General features: G+C 39.0%; 1 protein-coding gene across 2 annotated transcripts; it reads right to left on the bottom strand.

Annotated features, from left to right (window-relative positions):
* Positions 1-312: 312 nt before the first annotated feature.
* Positions 313-9,157, bottom strand: LOC127420063 (P2Y purinoceptor 4-like). 2 transcript variants are annotated; one of them, XM_051662019.1, is made up of 2 exons: positions 9,050-9,157; positions 313-1,946 (listed from the first exon to the last, which is right to left on the bottom strand). In XM_051662019.1, the coding sequence occupies exon 2, from the start codon at positions 1,929-1,931 to the stop codon at positions 924-926; it is 1,008 nt and encodes a 335-aa protein (XP_051517979.1). In that variant the 5' UTR covers positions 1,932-1,946; positions 9,050-9,157; the 3' UTR covers positions 313-923. The 2 variants fall into 2 exon arrangements, with proteins under 2 accessions (XP_051517979.1, XP_051517988.1); XM_051662028.1 differs by lacking the exon at positions 9,050-9,157 and adding an exon at positions 8,036-8,686.
* Between the last annotated feature and the right edge of the window lie 3,926 nt (positions 9,158-13,083).

Genomic DNA, 13,083 nt, shown 5'->3' on the forward strand with positions numbered 1-13,083 from the left:
TACATCATGACGTCACGCAAGGAGTCCATAGTTTTCACTGAGGAAAGCACAAATAATTTCATGCGAATACCGAGTTAGTTTTGTCATTGTGCCAGTCAATAACGTGTTATCTCATATTTTACACGATCCATAAGACCTTAACACTAAGACAAACACATTTATTGTATTATTTAGTCACATTGCTATCGCTGACTGTTGGAAATTTGAATACCTTTAACGTAAAGTGCGCGCGCATTCTAAATATTAGTTCCTTTTTAAGTGTATTTAGAACTCCATTAAGAAGATCCAACTGAATTAGTGAAGGGTTGCTAGCTCAATTGTTGTTTATTTTAATGTTCACATTTACAAAGCAGTTATTTTACAAACTAAAATAACCATTAATACAAAATTTTAAAAAAAAGAGACATTTAAAAAAAATAATCACACCATTGATCTTATTCATGGTAGCACCATCTTTGATTTGTATGGGAAAGAGGAGGCTGTGAGGGATAGACATCTCTTCAAAAGCACGAACTGTATAAAGCTGTAAAACGCTCATTGATCACATCTGGTTTTCCACAACTTATGTTGTCTGGAGTTCTTTGTCTACTAAATGTCCTTAAAAATATGTTTTTTCAATGTTTTGTTCGTGGAACAATCCAAAAACACTTTAAACTGCAGTACAAACCATTGAAGAGACTGTACATCTATCCCTCGCAGCCTCATTATAATTCCTGTCAAAAATCAAAGATAGCGCTTCTGTGAATAAGGTTGTGATACAAAACGGTTGCTTGCATCAACAGCAAAGGTTGAGGTCACAGTATTACAATTTACACTGCCAAAAGAAACTTAATTAAAAGGTACACAAATATGTTGTAATTGTAAACTTAAAAGCAGTACTTAAAATGTATGTTTAACAAAGACATCCAAATCAAAATTTAAATTCACTGAGAGACTGTATATATTACATTTCTGTTTACACATTGACCTGTGTCTGATTCACTTTTGTTGTCGACATTCCGCCTGACTCCCATTGCCTTGAAAGATCTCCGGAATGCTTTCACAAAATCACGTGAGCCAAAACAGTAGATTAGGGGGTCCAAGCAGCAGTTGATTCCTGCTAATATATAACATGTATAATATGCTGTTTGCAACTGCAAGATAAGCCCGCATTTCTTAGGGTAAAACTTTATCACAACTACTCCTATGGTCCGAACAACATTGAGAGGAATAAAGCAAAGTCCAAATATGACTAGACATATGCCTATCATCCTCATCGACTTGGCCTTGACTGACTGGCTCTGAGCAGAATTTATGTTAATACGGGATAATGAGCTGGCCAGGCGACTATAGCAAAACACAGACACAGTTAAGGGTAAAATACACGAAAATATGAAAATCACAAAGTTTATAATAAAGTACACTTCCGTGAATGTTTTCTGATGGATAGTAAGACACTGCATATTGTGTTCCTCAGTGGTTACAGGAAGCATCAATCCATAGATAATGCCAATCACTAACAGAAAACACCAAATCCCAGCACATAGTTTCTTCATGAAAGCCTTTCTTTTAATCAGTGAGGAGCGGCTGAAGTGCACCACACAAACATAGCGATGAACACTAATGAGTGTAAGGAACAGGATGCTGCCATTGAAGTGGATACTGAGCACGGCAATCTTCAGCTGGCAGACGAATGTCCCGAAAATCCAGTTGCCTTTCATGGCGAAGTATACTGCCATCAATGGGGTGATCGGAGAAATTATAGCATCAGACAGAGCCAGGTTAAACTGCAAAACAGTTCCAGAGTTCCATTTGCGAAGGCGACGTGTGAAGACCCACAGACTGAAGCTGTTGAGCAGGAGGCCCAACAGATAGACCAGACAGAAGATCACAGCAAGTGATATGTGCTGAGGCTGAGGAGAACATGTTGTATTGCTGCTGTTCCAAACCATCTTAGAAGAATGTCACTGTGAAGGAAAAACAAGTGATAGGTGGAATAAGGTAGGTGCGATAAAATGCAAAAACTTTTTTCTCTATAAAAAGTTCATTTGCATTGCCATGTTGACAGCATTTGCATTACCCTGTCAGTAAGTAATTTCATACAAATTAAAAGCAACATAAACTGACCAACATGCAATTCTAAATCTTAACCCTAAACCTAGTCCATATGTCATGACCAAAATCTTAGTTACAAGCTGGATAGCAAGTGGATTTTTAGATTTGTTCTTAAAGGGATAGTTCACCCATCCTTTACTCACTCTCATGCAATCCCAGATGCTTATGACTTTCTTTATACTGCTGAACACAAACAAAGATTTTAATAGAATGTTTCAGCTCTCAACGTCCTCACAATGCGAATAGGTACCAACATTTTGAAGCTCCAAAAAGTACATATAGGCAGCGTAAAAGTAAACTATAAGACTCCAGTGGTCAAATCTATATCTTCAGAAGTGATATGATGGGTGTGGGTAAATAACAGATCAATATTTAAGTCCATTTTGCACTATTGAAAGCATCTTAACTAACTGTATCATAGTGTGGTATGGTAACTCCACAGTGGGTGGTGAAAACTGCCCAATATATCACTGGTACCCAGTTACCCTCTATCAAAGACATCTACCACAAACGCTGTGTACAAAGGGTGAGAAATATCATCAAAGACACCTCACCCATCTGGGAGAAATTACAGGAGTCTTCGCTGTCACACCAGCTGACTCAGAAACAGTTTCTTCCCTTCAGCGGTCAGCCTACTGAACTCTGAACTCTGGCACTAAACTGTGCTAAGCCCCCCAACCAAAAAAAAAAAAACAAAAAAAAATTGTACTGTACAATTTTACTGCTGTTTGCACACTACCTGTAATACTTGAATCCTATGCACCTTCTGTCTTGCATTTAACTGTTTAGATCTGTTACATGTAATTTGCACTACAGTGCTAAATGCCATTTTATACCTCATCCTCAATCTCAGTCCCTTTTTGCACATTTTGCACTATTTACACATGATGCCATATATACTCTAATGTTCACCATTCATTCACACATCTCTGTTCAGTACATCATATCTATTTACATTCCTGTCATTTGCACTGAGCTGGTCTCTACCTCTGGCACTATTACTGTGTAAATATACAGTATACAGTATATACAGTTTACAGTTTACAATATATTGCTATTTGCACTTCTGGTTAGATGCTAACTGCATTTTATTTGCTCTGTACTTGTACTCTGCACAATGACAATAAAGTTGAATCTAATATTTACATTTCTATTTTTATTTCTATTTCAGTTAAAACAGATGAGTAAATTATTTGGCAGAGGACAACCTTGTGTAATCAAATTAAACTATTCCCTATCCAGTCCAAATTCCACATAGGTCTAGATAGTATATAGCTAGGCTGACATACAACATTGTAAAAACAACCAAGATTGAGATACACTTGACCACTTTATTAGGTACACCTGTACACCTACTTATTCATGCGATTATCTAATCAGTCAATCGAGTGGCAGCAGTGCAATGCATAAAATCATGCAGATATGGGTCAGGACCTTCAGTTAATGTTCACATCAACCATCAGAATGGGGAAAAAATTGATCTCAGCGATTTCGACCGTGGCATGATTGTTGGTGCCAGACGGGCTGGTTTGAGCATTTCTGTAGATCTCCTGGGATTTCAGCAGCTACAGTTCTGCGGAATGCACAACACATCGAACTTTGAGGTGAATGGGCTACAGCAGCAGAATGCCATTTCGGGTTCAACTTCTGTCAGTCAAGAAAAGGAAGCTGAAGCTTCTGTTCTTGGCTGACAGAAGTGGAACCCTGTTGTAGCCCATTCGCCTCAAGGTTCGACATGTTGTCATTCTGAGATGCTATTCTGCTCACTACAATTGTACAGAGTGGTTATCCGAGTTACCGTAGCCTTTCTGTCAGCTCGAACCAGTCTGACCATTCTCCATTGACCTCTCTCATCAATAAGGCATTTCCATCTGCAGAACTGCCACTCACTGGATGTTTTTTGTTTTGGCACCATTCTGAGTAAACTCTAGAGACTGTTGTGCATGAAAATCCAAGAAGATCAGCAGTTACAGAAATACTCAAACCAGCCCATCTGGCACCAACAGTCATCCATGCGATTATCTAATTAGCCAATCATGTGGCAGCAGTGCAGTGCATAAAATCATGCAGACACAGGTCAGGAGCTTCAGTTGGTGAGTGTATGTATCCCTTTATTCATTTGAACAGTAATGGATGATGTGATTAAATAAACTAATCCATTTACAGCTGTGCTCAAAAGTTTGCATACCCTTGGAGAATTGGTAATATATGTACCATTTTTAAAGAAAACATGAGTGAGCAGGCAAAACAAATTTCTTTTATTTCTTATGGGATTCATATTCAACTGTAGGTTATAACAGAATGGCACAATCATAAAACAAAACATGGCAACAAAGAAAAAAATGAAATGACCCCTGTTCAAAAGTCTGCATACCCTTAGTTCTTAATACTGTGTATTGCCCCCTTTAGCATCAATGACAGTGTGCAGTCTTTTGTAATAGTTGTCTATGAGGCCCCAGATCCTTGCAGGTGGTAAAGCTGCCCATTCGTCTTGGCAAAATGCCTCCAGGTCATGCAAAGTCTTTGGTCATCTTCCATGAACCACACGTTTGAGATCTCCCCAGAGTGGCTCGATGATATTAAGGTCAGGAGACTGTGATGGCCACTCCAGAACCTTCACCTTTTTCTGCTGTAACTACTGGAGGGTCAACTTGGCTTTGTGCTTAGGGCCATTGTTGTGCTGGAAAGTCCAAGGGTGTCCCATGCACAGCTTTTGTGCAGAAGAATGCAAATTGTCTGCCAGTATTTTCTGATAACATTCTGTATTCATCTTGCCATCAATTTTCACAAGATACCCCGTGCCTCACACCCCCCTAAAACATCAGTGAGCCACCACCATGCTTCACACTGGGGATGGTATTCTTTTCACTATAGTCCTTTTTGACCCCTCTCCAAACATAGCGCTTATTGGTTGTGACCATAAAGCTCTATATTGGTCTCATCCCTCCAAATTACAGTGTACCAGAAGCTGTGAGGCGTGTCAAGGTGTTATCGGCATACTGTAACCGGGCTTTTTTTGTGGCATCGGCACAGTAAAGGCTTCTTTCTGGCAACTCGACCATGCAGCTCATTTTTGATCAAGTATCGTCGTATTGTGCTCTTTGAAACAACCACACCATCTTTTTTCCAGAGCAGCCTGTATTTCTCCTGAGGTTGCCTGTGGGTTTTTCTTTGTATCCCGAACAATTCTTCTGGCAGTTGTGGCTGAAATCTTTCTTGGTCTACCTGACCTTGGCTTGGTATCAAGAGATCCCTGAATTTTCCACTTCTTAATAAGTGATTGAACATTACTGACTGGCATTTTCAAGGCTTTGGATATCTTTTTATATCCTTTTCCATATTTATAAAGTTCCATTACCTTGCTACGCAGGTCTTTTGACAGTTCTTTTCTGCTCCCCATGGCTCAGTATCTAGCCTGCTCAGTGCATCACAATTGGGCTTAAACAGCTCGCTGTGCAGCTGGATCCTGGACGCCAGGTGGTTAGAATGGGCAGTAACATCTCCTCATCACTGACCCTCAACACTGGAGCCCCGTAGGGCTGTGTTCTTAGCCCACTCCTGTATTCCCTGTACACATGACTGTGTGGCAACACATAGCTCCAATGCCATCATTAAGTTTGCTGATGATACGACGGTGGTAGGTCTGATCACTGACAATGATGAAACAGCCTACAGAGAGGAGGTGCACACTCTGACACACTGGTGTCAGGAGCACAACCTCTCCCTCAACGTCAGTAAGACAAAGGAGCTTGTGGTGGACTTCAGGAGAAGAGAAAGTGAACACAGCCCCTTCACCATCAATGGAGCACCAGTGGAGAGAGTCAGCAACTTCAAGTTCCTGGGTGTCCACATCACTGAGGAACTCACATGGTCCGTCCACACTGAGGCCGTTGTGAAGAAGGCTCATCAGCGCATCTTCTTCCTGAGATGGCTGAGGAAGTTTGGAATGAACCACCACATCCTCACAGGGTTCTACACCAGCACTGGCTGCATCTCCGCTTGGTACAGCAATAGCACCGCCCACAACCGCAAAGCCCTGCAAAGGGTGGTGCGAACTGCCAGACACATCATCGGAGGTGAGCTTCCCTCCCTCCAGGACATATACACCAGGCGGTGTGTGAAAAAAGCTCGGAGGATCATCAGAGACTTCAGCCACCCGAGCCACGGGCTGCTCTCACTGCTACCATCAGGCAGGCGTTATCGCAGCATCAGGACCCGCACCAGCCGACTTCATGACAGCTTCTTCCCCCAAGCAATCAGACTTTTGAGCTCTTGATCTCTCACAATCAATATACATCAGCACTGCACTTTATTAATCTTATTATCTCACACTGGACTGTCATAAATTATATTCTCTTAACAACACATTGGCAACTGACTATCAACCGACAGCCTGAATGTCAATACAGTACAATACAACCTACTGTACATTTTATATATACTATATATTAAAAAAAAAATTATTGTATAATGTGTATTCTGTATGTTATTATTTGTATATTGTGTTGTGTGTAATTATGTGCATATTAGATTTTAAATTGTGTTGTGTAAATTTGATGTTTATTGTAGATTGGTATATGTCTCATCACTACCACGACTGCTATGTTGCTCAGAATTGCACCCAAGAATTTCACACACAATAGCACTTGTGTATATGGTTGTGTGACAATAAAAGTGATTTGATTTTGATTTGATTTGACTCATTGATTACTTATACACAGACACTATTTGCAATTTAAAAAGCCACAGGTGTGGGAAATTAACCTTTAATTGCCATTTAAACATGTGTGTGTCACCTTGTGTGTCTGTAACAAGGCCAAACAGTCAAGGGTATGTAAACTTTTTATCAGGGCCATTTGGGTGATTTCTGTTATCATTATGATTTAAAAAGGAGCCAAACAACTATGTGATAATAAATGGCTTCATATGATCACCATCCTTAAATAAAAGACAGTTTTTTGCATGATCAGTCATATTTTCAAAATAGATGCCAAAATTTCACCATTTCTGCCAGGGTATGCAAACTTTTGTGCACAACTGTATCTTGAAACATTGAGCACATAACTGAAGGTGGGCATATGCACATGAAACTCATGACCAGAAAATGGCATGCTTGCGATCTTTGTAACATGCACAAGTCAAAGTTTTAAAAACGAAAACGAAAAATATTTTATGATCAATTCAATTTCGTTTAAGTTAGTTTTGAAGCAATGCATGATAGTTTCAGTTTAGGTTTAGTTTTTTTTTAAAGATGATTTTAGTTTTAGTTTTAAATGTAGTTTTTCCAGGTTATTTTTTGGAATTTTGTTTCAGTTTTTGTTTCTTTTTAATTGAACTATAATAACCTTGGTCCCATGCAGCTTGTTAGTGTCAGAATTTTGTCATCACTCAACCTTGAATGTTCATAGAAATATACAGGTGCATCTCAATAAATTAGAATGTCGTGGAAAAGTTGGTGACATGCCAATGGTGACATGCCAATCAGCTAATCAACTCCTGCAAATGTTTCCTGAGCCTTCAAAATGGTCTCTCAGTTTGGTTCACTAGGCTACACAATCATGGGGAAGACTGCTGATCTGACAGTTGTCCAGAAGACAATCATTGACACCCTTCACAAGGAGGGTAAGCCACAAACATTCATTGCCAAAGAAGCTGGCTGTTCACAGAGTGCTGTATCCAAGCATGTTAACAGAAAGTTAAGTGGAAGGAAATAGTGTGGAAGAAAAAGATGCACAACCAACCGAGAGAACCACAGCCTTATGAGGATTGTCAAGCAAAATCGATTCAAGAATTTGGGTGAACTTCACAAGGAATGGACTGAGGCTGGGGTCAAGGCATCAAGAGCCACCACACACAGACGTGTCAAGGAATTTGGCTACAGTTGTCGTATTCCTCTTGTTAAGCCACTCCTGAACCACAGACAACATCAGATGCGTCTTACCTGGGCTAAGGAGAAGAAGAACTGGACTGTTGCCCAGTGGTCCAAAGTCCTCTTTTCAGATGAGAGCAAGTTTTGTATTTCATTTGGAAACCAAGGTCCTAGAGTCTGGAGGAATGGTGGAGAAGCTCATAGCCCAAGTTGCTTGAAGTCCAGTGTTAAGTTTCCACAGTCTGTGATGATTTGGGGTGCAATGTCATCTGCTGGTGTTGGTCTATTGTGTTTTTTGAAAACCAAAGTCACTGCACCCGTTTACCAAGAAATTTTGGAGCACTTCATGCTTCCTTCTGCTGACCAGCTTTTTAAAGATGCTGATTTCATTTTCCAGCAGGATTTGGCACCTGCCCACACTGCCAAAAGCACCAAAAGTTGTTTAAATGACCATGGTGTTGGTGTGCTTGACTGGCCAGCAAACTCACCAGACCTGAACCCCATAGAGAATCTATGGGGTATTGTCAAGAGGAAAATGAGAAACAAGAGACCAAAAAATGCAGATGAGCTGAAGGCCACTGTCAAAGAAACCTGGGCTTCCATACCACCTCAGCAGTGCCACAAACTGATCACCTCCATGCCACGCCAAACTGAGGCAGTAATTAAAGCAAAAGGAGCCCCTACCAAGTATTGAGTACATATACAGTAAATGAACATACTTTCCAGAAGGCCATCAATTCACTAAAAATGTTTTTTTTATTGGTCTTATGATGTATTCTAATTTTTTGAGATAGTGAATTGGTGGATTTTTGTTAAATGTGAGCAAAAATCATCACAATTAAAAGAACCAAAGACTTAAACTACTTCAGTCTGTGTGCATTGAATTTATTTAATACACGAGTTTCACAATTTGAGTTGAATTACTGAAATAAATGAACTTTTCCACGACATTCTAATTTATTGAGATGCACCTGTGTGTATATGTATATATACATACATAGAAAAAGTAAAGAAACTGAAATGCATAGGTAAATTACCAAAAGTAAAATAATTCTTAATGAATCTTAAGCCACAAAGACCACTTACCCTCAAAACACATTAAGAATATGGAAATTGTGCAAATTGTGTCATAGGCTGAGAGATACCTATGTGAATAACTTCTTATAAACATTTAAATATTTCAGTATGTCAAAGAGGAACCAGGACAGGATTTCCTTTTATTAGTCAACAGTAACAGCTCCACCTATCTAGCCTCTTGATTTATGGCTATCAGTAAATAAGACACATTTTTTTTTTATTTATTTAAATCATGTGTGTTCATCTGACTAGTCTGATTTGGCTTCACTCGCTGCATTATTGTGAATGTTAACAAAGAAGAAAAAAAATATTAACACAGAAATGTATTATGACACAAAATAATTCTTTTTGCACTGGTGGTGGATGAGGAGAGTCCCCTGTTTACTGTGTAAAGCGCTTTGAGTGTAGTGTCAGAAAAGCACTATATAAATGTAATGTTCATTAATTCATTCTTTTTATATGTGGCACTTTATCTAATAATTTCTAGCCTTTAGCTTATAATCATTCTTTTTTTTTTTAAAGATAAGCAGTTTCTGTTAAATTACATTAAATGTGTATGAAATTTCACTGCAATTTAAAAAATACTTCATGAATTACCAACACAAAATAACAACACTGTTTGTTTTGTACCTGTAAATTACATATCATACATATAAAATCATCTATATTTTATTTTAATATAACAAATAGCTTTTGGACACTTGCTTTGTTTACTGAGGGGCTGAGGATCTTGTTACCATGAGGTCATTCTTGTAAAGTTTCATCATGACCCATTTCAGACTTCACACCCATTTCAGTAAGAGAGATGTGGAAAGTCTTTGTGAATTTCTAAGAGCTGAAACAATAGATTATTTAATCAAGACAGCAGTTGGTGCCAGTCAGAATCATTGAGACATACAGTAAGAATGCAGTCTCTACTTCTAAAAGAAGTCTGCATCTGTGAGGGAAGAATTTCTAAACAGCAACTGCCACACTTTGCACCCCATTCATTGGTGTGAAACAAGCAACAAACATAATCAAACAGACAGCCACCACTTTTTTTTTTAGCGCATCAGATGACTGTAGCAGAACCCAGAAGCACAATGCAAGAAGGAATCCAGGAATGAAGACAATGAAGTTGACAATGAAATATATGTCTGTGTGTTGTCCTTGGTGAATGCTGAGGCATAAAGTGTGACTGTTCACCACGTTTGTGTATAAAATAACCATATAAAAGCTAAACTGCAGCACAAGGCTTCAAGCCAAAGTCCTATTGGTTCATCTTGATTGTAGTGTACCATGGTCACATAGCGCTGAATGCTAATGAGAGTGAGAAACAGAATACTGCTATTAAAGTGAATGGCTAACAACAGAGAACATCAGCCAAACATCGCCCAACAGCCAATTAACATACTGCCATAAACAGGTCCTATAGGACATACACCAATCAGCCACAACATTAAAATCACCTGCCTAATATTATTCAGTGTATTCAGAAGTTCTGCCGAACGTGTTTTGATGTTATCTAATGAAGCTGTCAAAATTTTACAGCACACAAGGTGGGTGCACACAGACTTGACTTTTCAACTGCATTTTCAACTGTGGATGGTTTGCAGAACACGCTATTTTGTAAGACTAATTTGTGTTTGGCTTGCACTAAAAAATGAAAGAGAATGTAATGAGATATTTGTAAAACTATTAACCGAAACCTAAATAAGGATCCAAACTGCATATGTTCTGATGCTCATTTAATTATGAATATGTTTGATGAGTCAGCCAATCATACAAATCTGTCATTGTTAACAGTTGCATGACTATTTAAAGCAGCCAACATAATATAATGCAACATAAATTCAGATAGCATCTATCTTGTTTTTCAATCTTTTTATGTCTAGTATTAAATTATTTTATTTTCCAAACTGGAGGATGTGATATTTGTTACATGCCACCCACAAAACCCTAAAGTCATGGAAACCTGGAGGGATTTGAATGCCTGCAAAATGGAGTGCTAATACCATTTGCAACTTTTGAAGCTGTAGCCTACTGTATTTACCACATTACTATACTGGATTAAGTATAATAAATGGCCTCTAATGTTTTATAAAATAAATATCTGGGGTTCAATACAAGTTAATTTCAATCGACAACATTTATGGCATAATAAAGTTATTTTGACTCATTTATTTGACAAAAAAGCACAAATCTAGGTTACAGTGAGGCACTTACACTAGAAGTGAATGGGGCCAATGTTTGGAGGGTTTAAAGGTAGAAATGTGAAGCTTATAATTTAATAAAACACGTACATTAATTCTTGAGCTGTTAAATTGTTTAAATTGTCACTTTTATGGTTACGGTTTTAGGGTTATGTCGCAAAGAAGTTGTAAAATTGGATATAACTTTACACAGAAAAGGTTAGTAAGCGATGTTATCACACTAAAATCATGTTAACATGCATATTGGTTATGTCTTGTGGCTTTACTTTTGAAACAGTATTTTTATGTTAATGGATTGGCCCCATTTACTTTCATTGTAAGTGCCTCACTGTAACCCAGATTTTGCTTCTTTTAAGAGAAGGAGAGACCAGTCAAAATACATTTTAGTGGCAATCACCTTTATGCCACAAATACTTTCGATTGAGCTTAATTTGTATTGAACCTGAAATATTCCTTTAAGCATTTAATTTCATTGTGGTCACTATGAAATTACATTAGGCTGAGTTCCATGAATGATTAAGTTTAAAACCAGGACACAAACGAATGAAACATTCATAATTGCCACAAGGTTCAAGTGGACGTGCTCAAACATCTATATCTGATGATATTTAGGAGGGTTGTGGCATCACAAAAATGCAAAGGCTGAGAGTAAAAAGCTTTTATCAGTGGTCCATCGTAAATCTTCCAAAAACTTTTCCATTTCTGCCATTCGCTATATATTTTGGTATTGTAAAATAATCTGTATGGATGGGAGGGAGTTGAAATAATAGCCTACCCTTTCAGAATGTGCTTCCAGCACTGTGTGAATATGTGCGATGTATTTTAGGGGCTTCTGAAACATCATTACCAAAGACATGCCCATGAAGTTAAGTTACTTTCAATACTACACCACAACAATTGATGGAAATACGATTATCATTACATAAAAGATCATTAAAATATGTTTAACATTGCATTTTAGAACAGAGTAGCTACCAAGAATTGTCAACATTTAAGCCAGAAATTTTGCCACTGTGTACACTGTTGAAGCGGATGTTTATTTCCCCTGTTTCCACAGTAGCGGTCCTTTAGAAATGCATCTGAGCTGAGAATAGCATCTCAGAATGTACAACATGTCAAACCTTAAGGCGGATGGCCTTCAACAGCAGAAGACCATGTTAGGTTCCACTTCTGTCAGCCAAGAACAGAAAACTGAGGCTGCAGTGGGCCTAACATTTGTGTGCCTCAGTAGAAATCAAGATTTGTCAGACCAGGCAATGTTTTTCCAATCATCTACTGTCCAGTTTTGGTGAGCCTGGGCCCACTGCAGCCTCAGTTTCCTGTTCTAAGCTGATAGTTGTGGTACCCAGAGGGGTCTTCTGCTGCTGTAGCCCATCTGCCTCAGCCTTTTCTGGGGGCCTGGGTAGCTCAGCAAGTAAAGACGCTGCCTACCACACCTGGAGTCGCAAGTTTGAATCCAGGGCGTGCTGAGTGACTCCAGTTAGGCTTCCTAAGCAACCAATTGGCCCGGTTGCTAGGGTGGGTAGAGTCTCATTGGGTTAACCTCCTCGTGGTCACTATAATGTGGTTCTCGCTCTCGGTGGGGTGTGTGGTGAGTTGTGTGTGGATGCCGCGGAGAATAGCGTGAGCCTCCACACATGCTAGGTCTCTGCATTAACACGCTTAACAATGCCACGTGATAAGACAGCGGATTGATGGTCTCAGACAAGAAAGCAACTTCATCCTTTGCCACCCAGACTGAGACGAGTCACTTCGCCACCACAAGGACTTAGAGCGCATTGGGAACTGGGCATGTCAAGATTGGGGAGAAAAGGGGAGAAAATTCACACAAAAAAAAAAAAGAAAAGAAAA

The sequence above is a fragment of the Myxocyprinus asiaticus genome, chromosome 3 (assembly GCF_019703515.2).
Source record: "Myxocyprinus asiaticus isolate MX2 ecotype Aquarium Trade chromosome 3, UBuf_Myxa_2, whole genome shotgun sequence".
Classification (NCBI taxonomy): domain Eukaryota; kingdom Metazoa; phylum Chordata; class Actinopteri; order Cypriniformes; family Catostomidae; genus Myxocyprinus; species Myxocyprinus asiaticus.

Excerpts from the sequence above, each read along its gene's own strand:
- LOC127420063 (XM_051662019.1), bottom strand. The coding sequence starts at position 1,931 with ATGGTTTGGAACAGCAGCAATACAACATGTTCTCCTCAGCCTCAGCAC.